The sequence below is a fragment of the Tachysurus vachellii genome, chromosome 6, assembly GCF_030014155.1.
Source record: "Tachysurus vachellii isolate PV-2020 chromosome 6, HZAU_Pvac_v1, whole genome shotgun sequence".
In the NCBI taxonomy this organism is placed as follows: Eukaryota; Metazoa; Chordata; class Actinopteri; order Siluriformes; family Bagridae; genus Tachysurus; species Tachysurus vachellii.
The window spans coordinates 12,878,188-12,895,008 of record NC_083465.1 but is presented as its reverse complement, the minus strand read 5'-3'; the positions used below and the strand labels follow the sequence as shown (position 1 = coordinate 12,895,008).

Sequence of the window (16,821 nt, the reverse complement as noted above, 5' to 3'; positions counted from 1 at the left end):
CTGAAAATTATTTTACTGTTCGTTGGAAAGTAGCTGTGCGATACAAAAACTCTGCTAGATATTTGAATCTCGCTTAGAATACTGAAGAAGTTACAAAGTCTTGTCAACACTACCGATTATCGGTTTATAAAAGCAGCCTGCAGTACTGCCGGATTTGGAAAGCAGGCTTAAGAAGATAAGAAGAAGCCAACAGCAAACAACACATGTCTGCATTTATCAGAGAACAACACACCTCAGCATAAGCATCAGATCTGATGCTTCTGATCTGATCCACTCGTTTCCAAACTGTGTTTCTGACAGCCAGCTCTTTGGCATTAACCGCGCGACAGAATTAATGAGCAAAAAGAAGGCACTACCATATGTGTTACGGTGTGGCTTTCCACAAAGAACAGACAGGATAATGACTATTTCCAGGCTAGTCTTATCTAATCCAGGATACAGGATTAAGAGACAAAAAAGTTCTCTTTCAGTACACGGACTTCTAGCAGAGATTTCGAGAGGAGCAGCCCATTGAACAGCCGTCAGCACTAACGTTACATGTATTACTATGTATTATTAAAGGGGACGTTTCATTTTGGTATCCAATTCAGGGAGCTGACGAGTGTCCAGGCTTCACTGAACCTCCAGCAGGAACGGAATTGCGATAGCTGCTACACTGAGTTTATATTACATTACAGTCGCTAATCCAGCAGACTATTTGTTTTCATGCATTAACAGGCTTCTGTTTTGGAGACATTAGGAGATTCTCAAAAATATGAACAAATGTAATTCAATAAACAATAGAGTAGCAAATGCTTTTTTACATTTGTGGTGAATTTGACAGTACGGAGTAAATAAAACAGATTTGCTAAAACAAATAATTCTGGTCAATAGGATAGTAAATGTACAGAAAGAAGGCTAACTAATAATAATAGATGTTTTAATAAAAATACCCAAAATGTCAACAACTACACTGTATCCAGAAATAAAGTGCAAATCTGCTCTTAAAAAGCCTTGTGCTAAATTCAGCTTTTTAATCCTTTGCACAAAGACAGACAACAGGACATCAGAGACAACATCCTGTCCTTCAGCTTTATTTCAGTCAGAACATCTTAAGCCCATGACACACTCCCAGCTTCCCAGCGATTAGACAGACTCAATCCAATTAGCGCATATAAGACGTTCCCCATTTCAACCTGTTCTGACAAACTAAGGTAACAGCTCCTGGGTCCCAGTGTTGACTGCACAACTGACAAACCTGTAGATAGGTATAACTATAAAGGCTGTAGCTGGTTATCTGTATAAAACGGTGAATGTCTGTGGAGCCTGAAAATGTCACATTTATTTTTCAGAGGGTGCCACAATTTTTAACGATTTTAACAATCTGACTGGATTTCTTAGCATACTGTGACACACATTAAAGCTAATTTTGCAGAACTCTTCTTAAGAGATACAAATCACACCATTCCACAAGAATATATTTATCTACAATGACTAGATACACTTATATGCACATCTATTTACCTATGAAATTGTCCAAAATGTCTTGGTATACTCTGAAAAAGAACCCCTCATCATAGTTCCGTTCTCCTGGCAACCACCAAACCCAGACTCATCCATCAGATTTCCAAAGGAGCGTGATTGGTCACGGCAAAGAACACATCTCCACCGCTCTAGAGTCCAGTGGTGGTCTGCTTTGCACCACTGCTTCCAATGTTTGCATCGCACTTGGTGATATAAGGCTTGGATGCAGCTGCTCGGCCATGGAAGCCCATTTCATGAAGCTCTCTACGCACTGTTCTTTAGCTAATCTAAAGGCAACGTGAAGTTTGGAGGTCTGTAGCTATTAACTCTGCAGACGGTTGACGACTTCTGTGAACGGTGTGCCTCAGCATGCGCTTACAGCACACTGTGATTTTATGTGGTCTACTACTTCGTGACTGAGTTGCTGTTGTTCCCAATTGCTTCTTTGTTATAATACCACTAACAGTTGATTATTTAGTAGTGAGATAATTTCACAAATGGACTTATTGCACAGGTGGCAAGTTATCGCAATACCATGCTTGAATTCACTGAGCCACAACACACAGGCCAGAAGTAAACACTGCTGTAGATCATTATGATACAAAACTCATCTGGAGAAGCTAGCAACTGTGACCTTGTGCTGCTGAGAAATCTAGCTATTCAAGGTGACTGTCAAAGCGGTTCACGTTAAGATGATGCTCTTTAAACATCCCTGACGCTGTAGGAGGGACATCTCTTGAAAAGGAACAACTGATCCATATTCTTTCCATATTTTTTCTAGTTATTTGGAGACAAGGCAGAGACAGGAGCCCTGTCACTGGGAAGAACCGATATATGTGTAAAAAGCTGAACTACTCAAGCAGAGACTGGACTGCCTCACAAACAGCATGTGTTTTTTATGTTTTTGAAAAAGCTAAGCTAGACTGCATTCACATCAAACGTTGCCATCCCCAAATAGAGAAAAAAGCCATAAAAACAGAACAGACTGAAAAATTCATTTTCCTTTCATCTTTTTACTAAGGTATCTGAATGGAATTGATTGAATGGAAAAACCTGAAATGAAATGATGGGCAAACTTTGACATATACAGACAAAGCAGATTTAACTGGCTTTAAAAGGAATTAAAAAAAACAAACTAAAATAATAAAGTGAACTAAAATGGATAATTAAGAAAATCAATCCCTTTATCTGATTTGAAGTTTTCTGTTGGTGAATAACTCCAAGTTAATTACATAGCTGAGAAATGGCCTCAAAGAGGAGCTGATAGAATTGCATTAATCTTGGTTTGCTTTTAGCTCTGTGTGTTTTGCAACTGTGACCTGTGCACTAATCAGATCTTCAAATCCATTTTCTCTCATAAAACCTGGCAACGTTGCATGAATTGACAAATTGAAATAGGTAGTCTGCTATCTTCTGGCCTTTGTGGACGTGCTCTAGCTGGGAACCTCCACAGCAGAAAGCGCTATGTGTCATGCAATGTGGCCAAATCAGCATAATCAATCTTTCTTTACTATGTAAGGAAAATAAAATGTTACAGATTACTGGATTGCTTTTCGAACTGACTCTAATGAGCAGAGGAATAGAAATGTAAGAGTCAGCACAGCAGCAGTGCAGCATATGGGGTTTAAATATGTGGAGCCACAGGGATATTGGGGACTTTTGGAAAGGCAGGAAGGATGATGGGGTTCTAGAGATGGAGCACTTTTCTACAGACAGGGCACATGAGTAATTGGGCTGAGTCGGAGAGGAGAAACCTCACCAACCTGCAGCAATCCCCAGTCAGAGAGTACGGCGAGGGTGGACCTGTTTTCTCCATCAGTGGTGAGAAGCAGCGATCCAGATCTCCATCTTCCTCCAGAGAGCAGAGAGGAGCGTGCTGCTCCCCAGCCTTCAGCCTCCATCCCGAGTATTCCTCCTCAAACACATCGTCATCACCCATCTCCTCACTGCATACCTCATTCACCAGCAAGGCACTGGATGGCTTGGCACAGGAGGCCAGCTCGCCCAAAGGCAAGCTGCCCGCTGTGGAGGAGCGTGAGAATGGGAAGAAGAAGCGTAGCAGATTGGAGCTTTTCTGCATGTCAGAAGGGTGAGCACTCGCATAGCTATATGTGGTGGAGTAGGAGGTGTGCTGAGAGGGGTATAGAGGAGGCAGGTGATTCAACTTGACCACGAGAGACTTGGCCTGGTGCCCACATTCTGCATCTCCTTTAGTATCAGAGCGCAACTCGCCATCTGAGCATGTGCGTTCAGCGAAGTGCAGGCTGCACAGACCGTCCATCTTCTGAGCCACATCGTTGAGGGACTTGGAGAACTTGAGCGTTCTGTCGTGCGGCCTGAGGTTGACCGAGGGCTTTAACAGTGACAGCCACTCGGCTCCAAAGACAGATTTATTTTTGGGTTTGATGGATGACTCAAGACAGAGAGTTGTCATAGTGATGCTCTGTGGTGGCCAGCATTTATCAGTGGAATTGAGCAAAACCACAGCAGTCTGTGCGGGATTCTGAGAGACCTGCTCCTGAGCTGGAGCACAAGCATTAGAACTGCACAGCAAGACAAAAAAAAAAAAAAAAAAACAAGGCCAGAGAAGGGGCGAAAGAAAGCAAAAAGAATAATGAATCATAGACATGCAACATGCAATACACAGCATGAGAACTGTGAGCTGAACAAAGTAAATGACAAAAAAAAAAAAACTCACAAAAGCAGCAGAAAACTTTGACCTCAGCAGGTTACTTGCCTTATAATTTTCATTTCTAATGCAGAGAACTACCTGCTTTGACGATATGAGGACACACGGCAGCACATGAAGAAGCTCGTTTTAAAAATACGGGCAAGTTAGGTGGTACCTGCAGATGTCCTGGTTTGAAGGCGTGACAGAAGTTCGAGAAAAGCCACATGGGGCGTTCACAGAAGTCGGGCTTCCTGCCTACGAGAAAAAAAACAAAGATTCAGGCTTTAAATGAGAGAAGTAGACACATTGTCAGCACTTCTCATGAAAGCACATCACCTGAACCGTCACTGAATGAGGAAATGAAAGTTTCATTATAGCATACAACAAAAATTCTGAACACTATTCATTTCTAAGCATTTTGACACAAACTTACACCAGAAAATATAGAAATCACATTCTTATCATAGATACAGATGCCACAGGCCATGCTTAATTTCTCTATGTCCAAGACCAATTAGCTATTGATTCACAGTGGAACACAAACAGAACTTCTATTGCCCAAAGCTGGACAGTAATCAATATAGAGTGAAGTGCTGACCTTCATCTGAGAGCCATGAACACAGAGAATTCACTGAATAATATTTTGTGATGCAATTATTCAGAGCATGTAATCAAAAATGCAAAGAAAACACAATACACTGATATTGTTAGAAAGGTGAAGAACAACCTCAGATTGTATAATTAAACCTTGCGTTATGTTCACTTCTTGGACCTTTTGATACTGTTTGGTCAAAATTGACCAGAGACATTATTGAAGTGCTACTGAAATAAAGATAAAAGCCCTGTAAACATATTGTCTTTATCGAAATCCCAAACAATATTGATAACATTTTGATTCATTTTTGCAAATGCTACATCAAATTTAACAATTAAAGTGTCATTCGTTTTTGTGGTAGTTACAACTTGTGAAACAAAATATACGATGATAAAAGACCTTAATATAATATATCGAGAAGAAAATTGACATGGAAAATAATTTTTAATGTATTTTAATGTTTATTATTTTGCGTAAACTGATTTATTAAATACAGGTGATGAACGACAACAGAAGGACAAGAAAGAAAAGATTATTGATCCTGCAAAGATGCAGAGCTCTGTATGTGTGTGTGTGTGTGTGCGTGTGTGTGTGAGAGAGAGAGTGTGTGTGGTGACTTAGCACAAAATTTACATTAAAATTATTCTGACTTCCTGCAGTTCCACTGTTCCCCCAGGAGGTAATCAGTACACACTGTGTATATTTAAACATGATCCAGGTTCTGAACAGAACTCCACATGCGTGCACCCATACACACAAACAACGTCACAAGAAGTGTGCCTGCATTAACTCCTAGACTCCAGGCATGTCACAAATAAAAATATAAAAGGCTAAACGCTTCATTAGGCAAATACTCCTTCCAGCACAGGAATGCTCTGTGGTGAAACACCTGTCTAGTGTACGATTACACACAGTAAAGATGTCACCCAACACTCAGACAGTGAACATGGGCAATTCTGAGCATCGGTTACAAATACAGCAAATTTTGAAAATGTGAAATTACAAGCCATCACAAGTAGAGAGATGTCAGTCAGAGATGTCTGTACAAACAACAGCGAAGACCTTAACGGTACAGATATCAAGGGAAAATTGGAATTGAGTGAGGGAGTGCGGGAGGGAGGGAGGTATAGAGGGAGAAAGGAAGAAGGTAGAAGGGGAAGTAAGCTGTTATTTACTGTAGTCTTTGCCTGCTATTTAAACAGGCTTTATTTATTACACTGGTTGATTTATAGTTAGTAAAAAAAAAAGGCTGCACTGACCACTGAACACATTTGTCCTACTCTCCTCGTGAGAACCTACCGCTGAAATAATTATTAAACTTTTCGTTTCGAAAAACAAGCCGATTTCCCTGTGTAGGAAATATCAGCTTAATCAAATGCCCTCCAATGTGAAAACAATCAGATATTCCTATATTTGCTACCAAAAAGATATTTTAAAAAAACAAAACACACACACACACACAATTATATGCTCTATAAATCCATCAGCATGGTGCTGCACCCTGAGGAGGCACGCCGTGATAAATCTAATCTCACTACACTAGTGGGCAGAAGCCTTTAGCAACAACACACTTAACGCTGCATTTATTAATGGCCATCTTTCTGTGTAGTCATTCCCAGTCCCTCCTACTGGGTACTTATCATTTCACATGCCCTGCAGACAACCTAAACTGCTCATCTAACTACAATATTCCCCTCTTTCAAGCAATCCACCTCTCAGGATTTTCTGTAAATTATCATCATCTCTCGCTCTCTATGGAAGGTTAATGATTATAAAAAGATAGCTTAGGCTTAAGGGGCAATATAATAGCACTGACTCTATTGACCTAAAATGAGTTGCTCTGCTATTTTATAGTGTTCTAGACAGTTAAAGAATAAGATGCCTCGGTTGGTTCAGTATGATGAGCTTAGTGGTGTGGTGAGAACACATGGAAAAAAGCCCATATGGGCACCTGCAAAATAAAAGCTTCACAAAAATACACAAAAAACCCTAAGTCATAGAGTTGCAAATATAATACACAAAACAGTTAACACAAATAAGGACAAATAAATCAAATCAAAATACCTGCTACTCTTTGTGGTTATTTACAAACCTTGGCCACCAAATTCTGCTCTTGTGTTTATCAGTGTGTGACAGCATGACATGGGTGACGAGGTGGGTAGTATTGCCACCTTACAACTCTGGGCTCCTTGGCTTGTTTCTGAGCTCAGGTTATTGTCTGTCTGTCAGATGGTCTCTTTATGTTCATTTGGATTTTCTCCCACCTCCCAAAAACATGTAGATGGGTGGTTTGATTATGCTAAATCTCCCCTAGGTGTGTGTGGGTATGTGTGTGTGTGTGTATGTGTGTGCGCATGTTGATCTGCGAAGGATTGGTGTGCCATCTGGGGTGAATTCTGCCACCTTGTATGCAGTATGGCCAGGACTGGTACCAGATGCAGCAAGACCTCGATCAGGATAAAGTATCTACTCCAGAATTTAAAAGTGAGCTGTACTTTTTAATGTGAGCCGCAAAGTACCGCACCAAAGCAGCCCTTTAACATCATTTCACATTTATATTTAATTGTCACCTTTTCTTTTCTTTTTTAAAAGTAAAATGTGTCTTTAAAAAGTGCACCTTAATCGTTATCATTATTTGCTCATTTTCTAGAGGCATCACCTTACAAGTGCCAAGTCATACTGCAGCTTCAGGCAAATAATGATGCTTGTCAACTGCTTTATCTGCTGAGAGTCACATGTTTATAGGAATGTTAAAAATAGGTACACACAGATGTAACAAGCAAAAGAGCAATGCCTCAATGATGTATGACAGTAAAATTGAGTGTGTGTGTGTGTGTGTGTGTGTGTGTGTGTGTGTGTGTGTGTGTGTGTGTGTGAGTCATAAATAGAAAGTCTAACAGGTGTTATGATATAGAAACACTCTTTAGTGAGAAAAAGGCTTTTGAAACTGTAGGCACACTGACAGTAGGAACACACACTGAACCGTTTTAATACAGCATAACCGGTGACTAAGGGGCAATAGCTGGGCTGCTGGCAAACCAGTTGCAATCTACACAGGAAAAGAGAGAATGAAAATAAACACAGAAAGAGGGAAAGAGAGACAGAGAGAGAGAGAGAGAGAGAGAGAGAGAGAGAAACATTTAATGGAGCTTTTAGCAATAAACATCCCTTTAAGCATTGCATGTATGTCTGTATGTATGTATTTGGGTGTGCGCGTGTGTGTGCGCGTGTGTGTGCATGCATGCGTGCGTTTGTGTATGTGTGCATGTGTGTGCGTGCATGATGTTATGCAGTTCAAGAGAAAGCGTACAAATACATAACAGGACATATTTTCTGTTATTTATGTTTCTGCTGATGAAATGGCTCTAGAACGTTGGGGTCCTGCAGAGGTCAAACGCCGGCTGCCTATAAACCATCAAAAAAAACCTCATTCCGAGGCTAAATGAAGATGCTTAACCTAACCATTTTGATGACAAAATGAAAAGCATGGTGTTGCGGTGTCAGTCCGGTTTATGTTCTCATCACTCGCTGAATGGTTATGAGGGTGTTTGTCAGTGTTAAATCACAGCTGTGGGGTTTCGGAAGACGGACCACGCAGCCCTAAAGCCAAACCACCAATTCACCACAAAGATGGCATCACTTAGCACATGGAGCTGGTTTATGGGATAAGAGGCTCCAAGGTCAGATTTAGTGCATTTGTGCACAGCTAAGAGGAAGAAGTCTGTGCCAAAGTGAAAGAATTTGCCAGGCCTCCCAGAAAAATCCCATTCTACTGCACATTATTTAGCCAAGTCATTGACATGGCTGCCCTGCAGTTCGTCAAACACCGAAATAAGTGACTTAGGTGTCTGTGGCGCTGCTTGTACACAACAATAAGAATGTGTGGCAAGTGTTTCCCAGCTGTTTCCACCAATATTTATTTATTTGTTTACCCTTAGGAAAAGAATTATAATTACAGAATCAGCATTATAGAAACAGTTATAAAGACAGATTTGTGTATATATTAATCCTCAATATAATAGCATGAGCGTGACATTCTGTTACTTTATTCTACTTGACTCTGTTTCAAAAACCCAAAACATCTGTGACTGAATTCATGTAATGAAATGCTACTGAAAAACATTATACTGCCAAAGTATGACCAAAACTATATCTGTATCTTACAAAATAAATACATGTAATAATAAACACATTTAAGAAGGATATTGGTACAACCAGTAAAGGATCTCATTCATCAGTCTTTTCATAACGTTGTGTGTAAATCTTGTCCACAAAAGTTATAAACGTTTCAGAAAAGTCACCTCTAATGTGCAAAGTGAACTCCTCACACAACTCATTGTATTTTGTTGACACCCACAAAACGTCCTAAAGGTTCATTCGCACAGACATGAACTGTCAAGGGTAAAGGCAGAAAGTCAGAAGTGAGCCAAAATAATTGCCACTTTTGTCATTCAGACTGAACAGTGTCTCCTCCATTTATAAATGAGTGATTAATTTTACTTGTCTTCATTTAGGGGTTTGGGTTGGCTTTGCTTTTTTTTTTAATTAATGCCAATAATATAAAACAAGTGGGTTTAATAAAATCTTCTCAATGATATTCTTAGTCTCTAACTAGCATAAGATTTTTCTGACAAAGACCCTAAAGCTCTTCCATAAGCTCTTCACTCTGGATAAAGGTCTGCTTAATGCTCCATATACTGTATAAAAGTGCAGTAATCCATAGAAATATATGAAGTCTCTCAAGTCCAAATTTACATTAGTAAGTATTCTTTTGCGTAAATTTACACACACTAGTAGGATACACACATTTTCCGAATAATGTACACCAAAATTCTTGTGTAAACGCTCGTACAGACATCTACGAATAAATTGATGAGGCTGTTGTTAAAAGGAGTAATCCCCGTCACTACCCGTCCTCCACCCCATTTATAAGTGATAAGTATGAGAAGCATTAGAATAAGAGAGGTTTGTTTCTTCCTAGGGTTTATGCTTGGCCTTCCTTGTTTCACAGCATCTATACTAAATATTCAGTCCATCAATCTCCCGAACCTGGTTCAGTCTAAGTGTCTCGAAAAAAATGCTCAGAGAATAGAAATGAGAGATCATTTCTAGTTCACCTGTCCTCATTTTCTCTGTCTCCATCTCTTTCTCTCTCCTATGGGCCCACACACACGCACACACAGACATCCACTGATGCGCACACACGCAGAGAGACAGACGCAGAAGGACAAACACACATACTCTAGAGAAACACACAACAGAGAGGAGGGTAAGAGGGAACCAGATTTCAATACCTTTGAAATGTTGCTGGACCTGCTTGCAGAATGACCCAGTGGTTTCTCATTCTGTAGGGAAGAAGAAAGAGAGAGACATGTTATGACAGAAGCAATGTTCATGCATTTTGCCAGCATGGAAAATGACAACCTTGTTTACAGTGTTTTAAATAAAGCAACTATTTTTAACGCTATGCAGGTTTGTATTTTATGAAGAGTTTGATGCAAGCACCTTTAATTCCATGCTGTCAGCTTGGACAGAGGTATACAGTAAAAATGCATTCAAAGCAACAATACATTTCTTTACTGATAGATAAAAAAAAAATGTAATATCCATAGTTTCCAAACCATATGCTTTAGTTCTACCTTAGAGAAAACAGCAGCCTCTCTACATGTATAAAATTGTGACGGAAAATGGAGGTAAGAAGGTTGAGAAAAAGGAGGATGGAATTATCGGTAGAAAAGAAGGAAGAAGACTTGCTGGCAAAACAGCTGAATTTGTTAGGCCTGGGCTTAAATAACTTTAGATGCTTAAAATGAATCCCAAGAAAGGAACCGTCATTGGGTCAGATCATCCATCAGCAGCTTGCAAAAACCTCCAGAGCTTTGCACATGTTTCCCCTGTCTTTCCTCTGTGGCATTCAGAAGTAATTTATAGAATGATAACCTTTTCTGTTAAAACTCTGGACTAAAATTGTTCCCCAACAGTCCAACACACCATCACTGGACTTCACTCTGGGTGAGAAGGACGAGGTTCATCTCTTGCATGCCAATCAGACTAACACTAGACAATTGCAGGCATCTGTTCAGAGTCTCAATCATGTGTGTTTGGCCACCTTGTGAAGATGCATGAGTGGGATGTGATGGCTTCATTTTTTTTTCCTCACATAAAAAAAAAAAATATAATGCAAATTCCCGTTAATTAGTTATGTAAACTGGCAACAAGATGGGATGGGGTATAACTAATGCTGCTGCTAACAGTAAGTACAACACTTTGCTTTGCAGGTTGGGCTGTGGGATTCTGGGAGGGTGTAACCAGATGATTCATTTTATTTGTATTGTGCTTTTAAAAATAAAAATCGAAACAAAGTGAATGTAGACCCTCCCCAATGAGAAAGCCAGAGCCCACACTGGTGAAAAACTCGAGCAAAGTGAGAGAGGCTGTAGAAGGAGAGTAGACCACAAACAATCCTCCAGGCTGGAAGAAAAACTGGTGGTTTCAAATGAACAGGAAAGCCAGTGAAGTAACAAGTGGCATGTTTCCTAGTTAATGAGGTGATAGGAGATGGAGAAGGAGAATTAAGCTGGCAGTTAGATTGCTTATATTAAACTATAAACTTGTCATCATGTTTGGGGAAAGAAAACTGAATACATCTATATTCAGTAGCCAGCAAACATCATATGTGTAGGATTAAGGATTAAGAGATCCAGGATTTTTTTTTTTTACGTTGTGCATAAAGACTGGCTTGAGACTGGAAATTTCAGATGACAAAAAAAACAAAACAAAATGTGCACACAAAAAATAAATAAAAAGACTCGTAAGGTCTATCGGTGCTCAGCCTTTACGCCCACATCCCATGCAACTGAACTGTAAGTGCTCATTTGCAGCATGGTGCAATTATAACTAGGGACGCTTGATTTTGATGTACCAGGTGTATTATTACACATAATGCAATAATTGCAGTCTTGCAATTTTTATATTCTGTGAGCCAATGTGATGATGGGCATTATCGTATGAACAAAAGTGACCAAAAAAAAAAGGCAGATGCATACGTGTACAGTAGACATATGCATGCACTTTGTACAGTAGATATACAGATACTGACTGTTGCTTAAGAATTATTTACCAAATCAAAAGAAAGAGACCGTCACAGACAGGACTTGATCCTGATTATCAACACAGTGACACGAGCAGCAGCTGGAGTGGCAAAGTGTTCCTGATTTTTTTATAGTCCTTAGTGTTTAGAGAGTTCAGCCACCAAAAATATCCAGCCCTCAACAAATCTATGAATGGAAACTAATCTCTGATGAAGGCTGAAGGACAATTAACACATACTGTACGAGCAATACTTGTACGAGCAAATATTAATGTTACACACAGACACACACACAAGTGGAAAAGAGACTCGGTACTGTGATTTGTTCTCTTAATAAGGTGGTGTGCATTTTCTTTTTAAAAGATTAACTTGAGTTTAAAAGCGATCATGACACACACACACGGACCTGAGAACATGTCGTGTTTTTCATATATTTCATATATATGTATATATATACATTGTAGGTTAATGGCTGAGCTGAGTTGAGCAGAACAGGAATGTTGCATTGTTCAACATTAAATGAAGTGCACTAGTTAGAAGAACAGTATGTGAATGCAGTAAGTGAAGTGAGAGAAACTGTGTTTTTTGTGGTGCAGAGCGGCAATAGAAGGACATGTACTTTAACATTAATTACTCCATCTTCTTACTCACAGACCCTACCAATACATGTTACCATGGAGATGGCAGTGATGGAGGACTGGGTGTTAAATCCCTGCTGGTCTCTGTTTAGAATGAAGGATAATTCAAACCAAACTAGAAAGCAAGACTCACATCGCAGCATTCTAGCCACACACAATCATTTCTTTTACACTCTCTTGACATGGTCTAGCATCATTTCTATAACTGCATTCATGTGTAAATCTGTTAGAACATGCGCACACACACACACACACACAAACACAAGCACACACAAACACACTCAGAGAGATGAGGGGACATTTACAAGACAGCGCATTTTTAATATCGTCTGTCTTTATGTCTCGTCCTTAACATTGTATTGATGCTTACGCACACCATTTAAACCTCTTTGCTACACATACAAGAACGTACACAGACTGACATCTTTAACACTGTGCAAACTTTGTGCTTATGCAGCATCCTGAAACGTTTGCAGCGAGCATGAAAAACAAACTCTGATAATTAAAAGTGCACAGAGAAAAATCGGGGATGATTTAATAACGCAGGCTAGCAAACATTCCTAATAACAAGCTGCTTTTTAAAACAAAACAGTTTTGTCAAACGTAACAGAGCAGAAGTGTGAGAAGTCACAAGCTTTTTGCATGGTATTTGGTGTTTATTTTTTTGTAAGATGTAAGAGAACTTTACTCCCTAATTCCTCTTTATTTAGATTGTTCTGACATGTTTCTAAGCCTGTGTGTGCATGCGATTGGCTATCGGCTGGAATGCAGAAATTGGCTGCAAGTGATAAGAGGAAGCAAGAGTGTCTGTTCACCACACCTCAACGATTCGCTCTTTCGTTTCAATACTTCCATAGAATCCTGAAGCCATGGAGAATTTTGCATTAGCTGACCTTCATTTACTCATTCTTTTATCTTCTGAAAGTGCTTTATCCTGTCCAGGGTCGCATAGGATTCTGGGATACTGTCCTGCTAACACAATACATGCACACATACTCACACTTATTTACACCTAGGGGCAATTTAGCATAGTTAATCCACCTACAGGCATGTGGTCTGCAGGAGAGAGGAAACATGAAACACACATGAACACAAATTTGAGCTCAGAATCAGCTCCTGGAACCTGGAGATGAGAAGGATCAATGCTATCCAATGGCGACTTTTAGAGTAGCTAATAGTGGGTCAAAAGTAGGGCTTACTGCAACAGATCCTCTGGCCGGTTTAGATGATGATATTTCGGAACTTTATATTAAACTATCACTGAATGTCTTTGGTCATCTAGGTTTGGATTCAACATGATGAAGCCATTACAAGGCATTTTAAAAATAAATCTGAATAAACAGTCACATCAGAAAAATACTTAGTGATCTTAAAACTTAAGCAGCTCATACACCATTCAGTCTGATTCAAAACATCAATGCCAGAGAGTTCCACAGCAACGGCAGGCAGGCAGACAACAACAACAGCGATGAATAAGACGAAAGCTAAGATTAGGTTGCCAAGAGTGCACTGCAGTACCATGAGGCTCAAAAACACGTGCGGTCCTCGAGACTAATGAGCAAGAGATAATTAGACCAGGGTAGTGGCACGAGCACTGCACACCATACAAAGAGCAATTGAAGCATATCTAAGTAGCTTTATGTTATAACACCCCCTTCCATACCCTCACAAATGAGCAAAAGTTGATGTTCTGGATGATGAGAACCAATCCAGTTTTCAGTCTGCTGTTTATCTCTGTATGAAAATGGAATTTGTATAAAGAAAGATGATGTTTCCTTTAACCACAAATGAATGTTAAATGTTACTTAACATACAAAATATTTGGTTGTCAGAAACAACATCCAGTTCTGCAGAAAACTCGGAAAATCTTGGACCTGCTAAATCCTTATGAGAATAACATGGGTGTAACACTGTTATTGCTGTTTTTCACCAATGTGCTCATTGATCAGGACTGAGAGGCATTTTGTTTTGGGTTACTGCATCCTGACCACAGTTGGAGACACTATCAGCCGAGTTACCGCTTAAAGTGTGTAGCATCTTTTACCTGAGGCGAATTGATGGAATTAAAGAACTAGACTAAACCAGAGGCTAAAATAGCATTGACAATATTTAGGACAGCAGTATCTGAGCACTTATATATGATATACAATTATATATAATTTCACCAAACATCCTAGTGTGGGCCATCAGCTAAATTCAAGGACACATAATAAAAGATAGGACTGAAACTGCAATTACAGTTAGAAAGTGAAGTTGTCCCTCCTTTAAGGTTCTGTGTGGGGATTCTTAAGGAAGTGAGCCAAGATCTTCGGTGTCTGAGTGACTGGACAGCTGGAGTTGTTAACAGTGCACTGAATTAGCAGCGATTGTTGAGACTGTACTACCTCAGCCTGCCGTCCCATGTCTTGCTGTCTCATCCTTTATTCAGCCGTCTCTCACTCTGTCCATTTCTGTTTTTTCTTTTTTGTCATGTCCTTTCTCAAACCGAATAAAAGATTCTATACAACAGAAAAGCTCATAATTGTCTAGTTTCATTTGATAGACAGGGGAAATAGAGTATGCCATCCATCCCACCCACCCAGAGGGCACAGCCAATTTTGTTCCCTTGGCTTTCGGCCATGGATTGCTGTGCCATCGTCGAGCAAACAGTCTTCTGTTGCGCCACTCGAGAACCCCGTTCTTTCATCATCTTAAAGGGAAACAGCAGTGATTTTCCCCTCATCGATGGTGGCGCATGAAAAGTGTCTGTATAACTTTTTTGTATGGGCACAGCTCAGATATTGCTCTATAATGAAGGCAGTAAGACATGATGGAAAAATTGAATCGTCGGAAAAAACACAGCTGTCTAGGGCTGAACACTTTATTGGTTTTGGAAATACAGACCATACAGAAGAGCGTAACAAATCCTTGATGGTTCAGATAAATGTTTAGCGCATGATATGATGACCTTTATATGATAATTGCGATCATTTTCAAACTAATGCAGCCAGCAGTGAAACATTACGGGTTCACTAAACCACTAATGCCTTTTAACATATTAGTAGCATGACAGACTGCAGTAGCAGTGTTGGTTGTTTAGTGGATCGGCTTGGTTTGTCAGGGACAGTCAGGTAACTCTTCTGTAGCCTTTCAGTGCTTCATGTTGATTTCGTTTAAATTATACACTACACACAAAGGGGCACTTGTCGCACCAAGCCTCCTGTCTTTCAGTGCTATCCACACATGCTTCTCAACTATACATCTCCAAAACTGTTTCACAGCTAATTTAGTTAGCACATAGGAGGTGTACAGCAAGTCAGCTGTGCCTAGAGCTTCCAAGCCTGATTATAGAATCAATATTTCTTTCAATGCGAGATGATTCTCTCAATGTCACTACTGTGTCTAATCATTAGCACACTCCAAACACTGGAGTGAATCCAAAACCATCAACCTCATTTCAAGCAGCACTTGGCACACATACGTTTTGTTTATGTTTTTTTTTTTTTGCTTTGTCTTAAGCAAGTATCTTTCGGGCACAGTGAAAAATGGTGATCAACATTCACCAGACTGCCTGGGTACTGTGTATTAATACTGCTTTCAGACATTTTAATTGCATGTTATAATCGCTAATAGTTTAATAGCATATTATAGACTGGGGTGATGAAAGAGCACATAGAAATCTAGAGGGTCCGACTGCTGACTCTGTAAGAACCAAGTCCACACATCATACCTGCCTTCTCTAGCAGTCAATTAAACTAAATGAATCTGAGTGAACAGCAGATTTATTCCTGGAAATCAGTCTAATAGAGTGTTTCAGAGTCGAATTTAATTAGTATAACTGATTAATCAAAAGCCTAAGCAAGCACATAATCCTAGGTTTGGCAACATGTCACACTAATACTTTATATAACTACGTTGTTTTCCATAGAAAGTTTCATGGAAAGGCTTGTTCTTGATGTAGAAGCTGAGCACTTGTTTATTATTCGACCAATTATTTCCGAAGACATGGATCGAGAGGGAAGAAAAGCCCTTTACTGCAGTGCATATACAGTTAGTTAGATCCTGCCCTTAGAGGCATCTACAATACAACATACTTTTATAATCCTAAAACAAACTATTGTTGCAGACAACCTACACAAAAGTCATGAACGATAGGAACACACTTCCTGCACTATTCTGATTTCGAACTTGAGCGGAGATAATGCGATTAGTGAGCAGTGTGGGAATCTTGAACAAAAACAGAAGCCATGGTCGATGTTGGAAGACACAAACGGTTACTGAAATGTACAACACATTTCACAGGAAACCTGTCTAAGTGTCCTTTCCTGTTTCAAAAACTCAAATC

General features: G+C 39.7%; 1 protein-coding gene across 2 annotated transcripts in view; it reads right to left on the bottom strand.

The window, feature by feature from the left end:
• The window catches only part of marchf8 (membrane-associated ring finger (C3HC4) 8), a 67,973-nt gene that overhangs the window by 8,511 nt on the left and 42,641 nt on the right, over positions 1-16,821 (bottom strand). Inside the window, exons 3-5 of one of the 2 annotated variants that reach the window (XM_060872350.1) lie at positions 10,064-10,114; positions 4,350-4,429; positions 3,267-4,046 (exon numbers count right to left, since the gene is read on the bottom strand). In XM_060872350.1, the coding sequence (XP_060728333.1) occupies positions 3,267-4,046; positions 4,350-4,429; positions 10,064-10,114 (911 nt within the window). The remainder of the gene's footprint in view (positions 1-3,266; positions 4,047-4,349; positions 4,430-10,063; positions 10,115-16,821) is intronic. The other variant, XM_060872349.1, reaches the window with a different exon arrangement.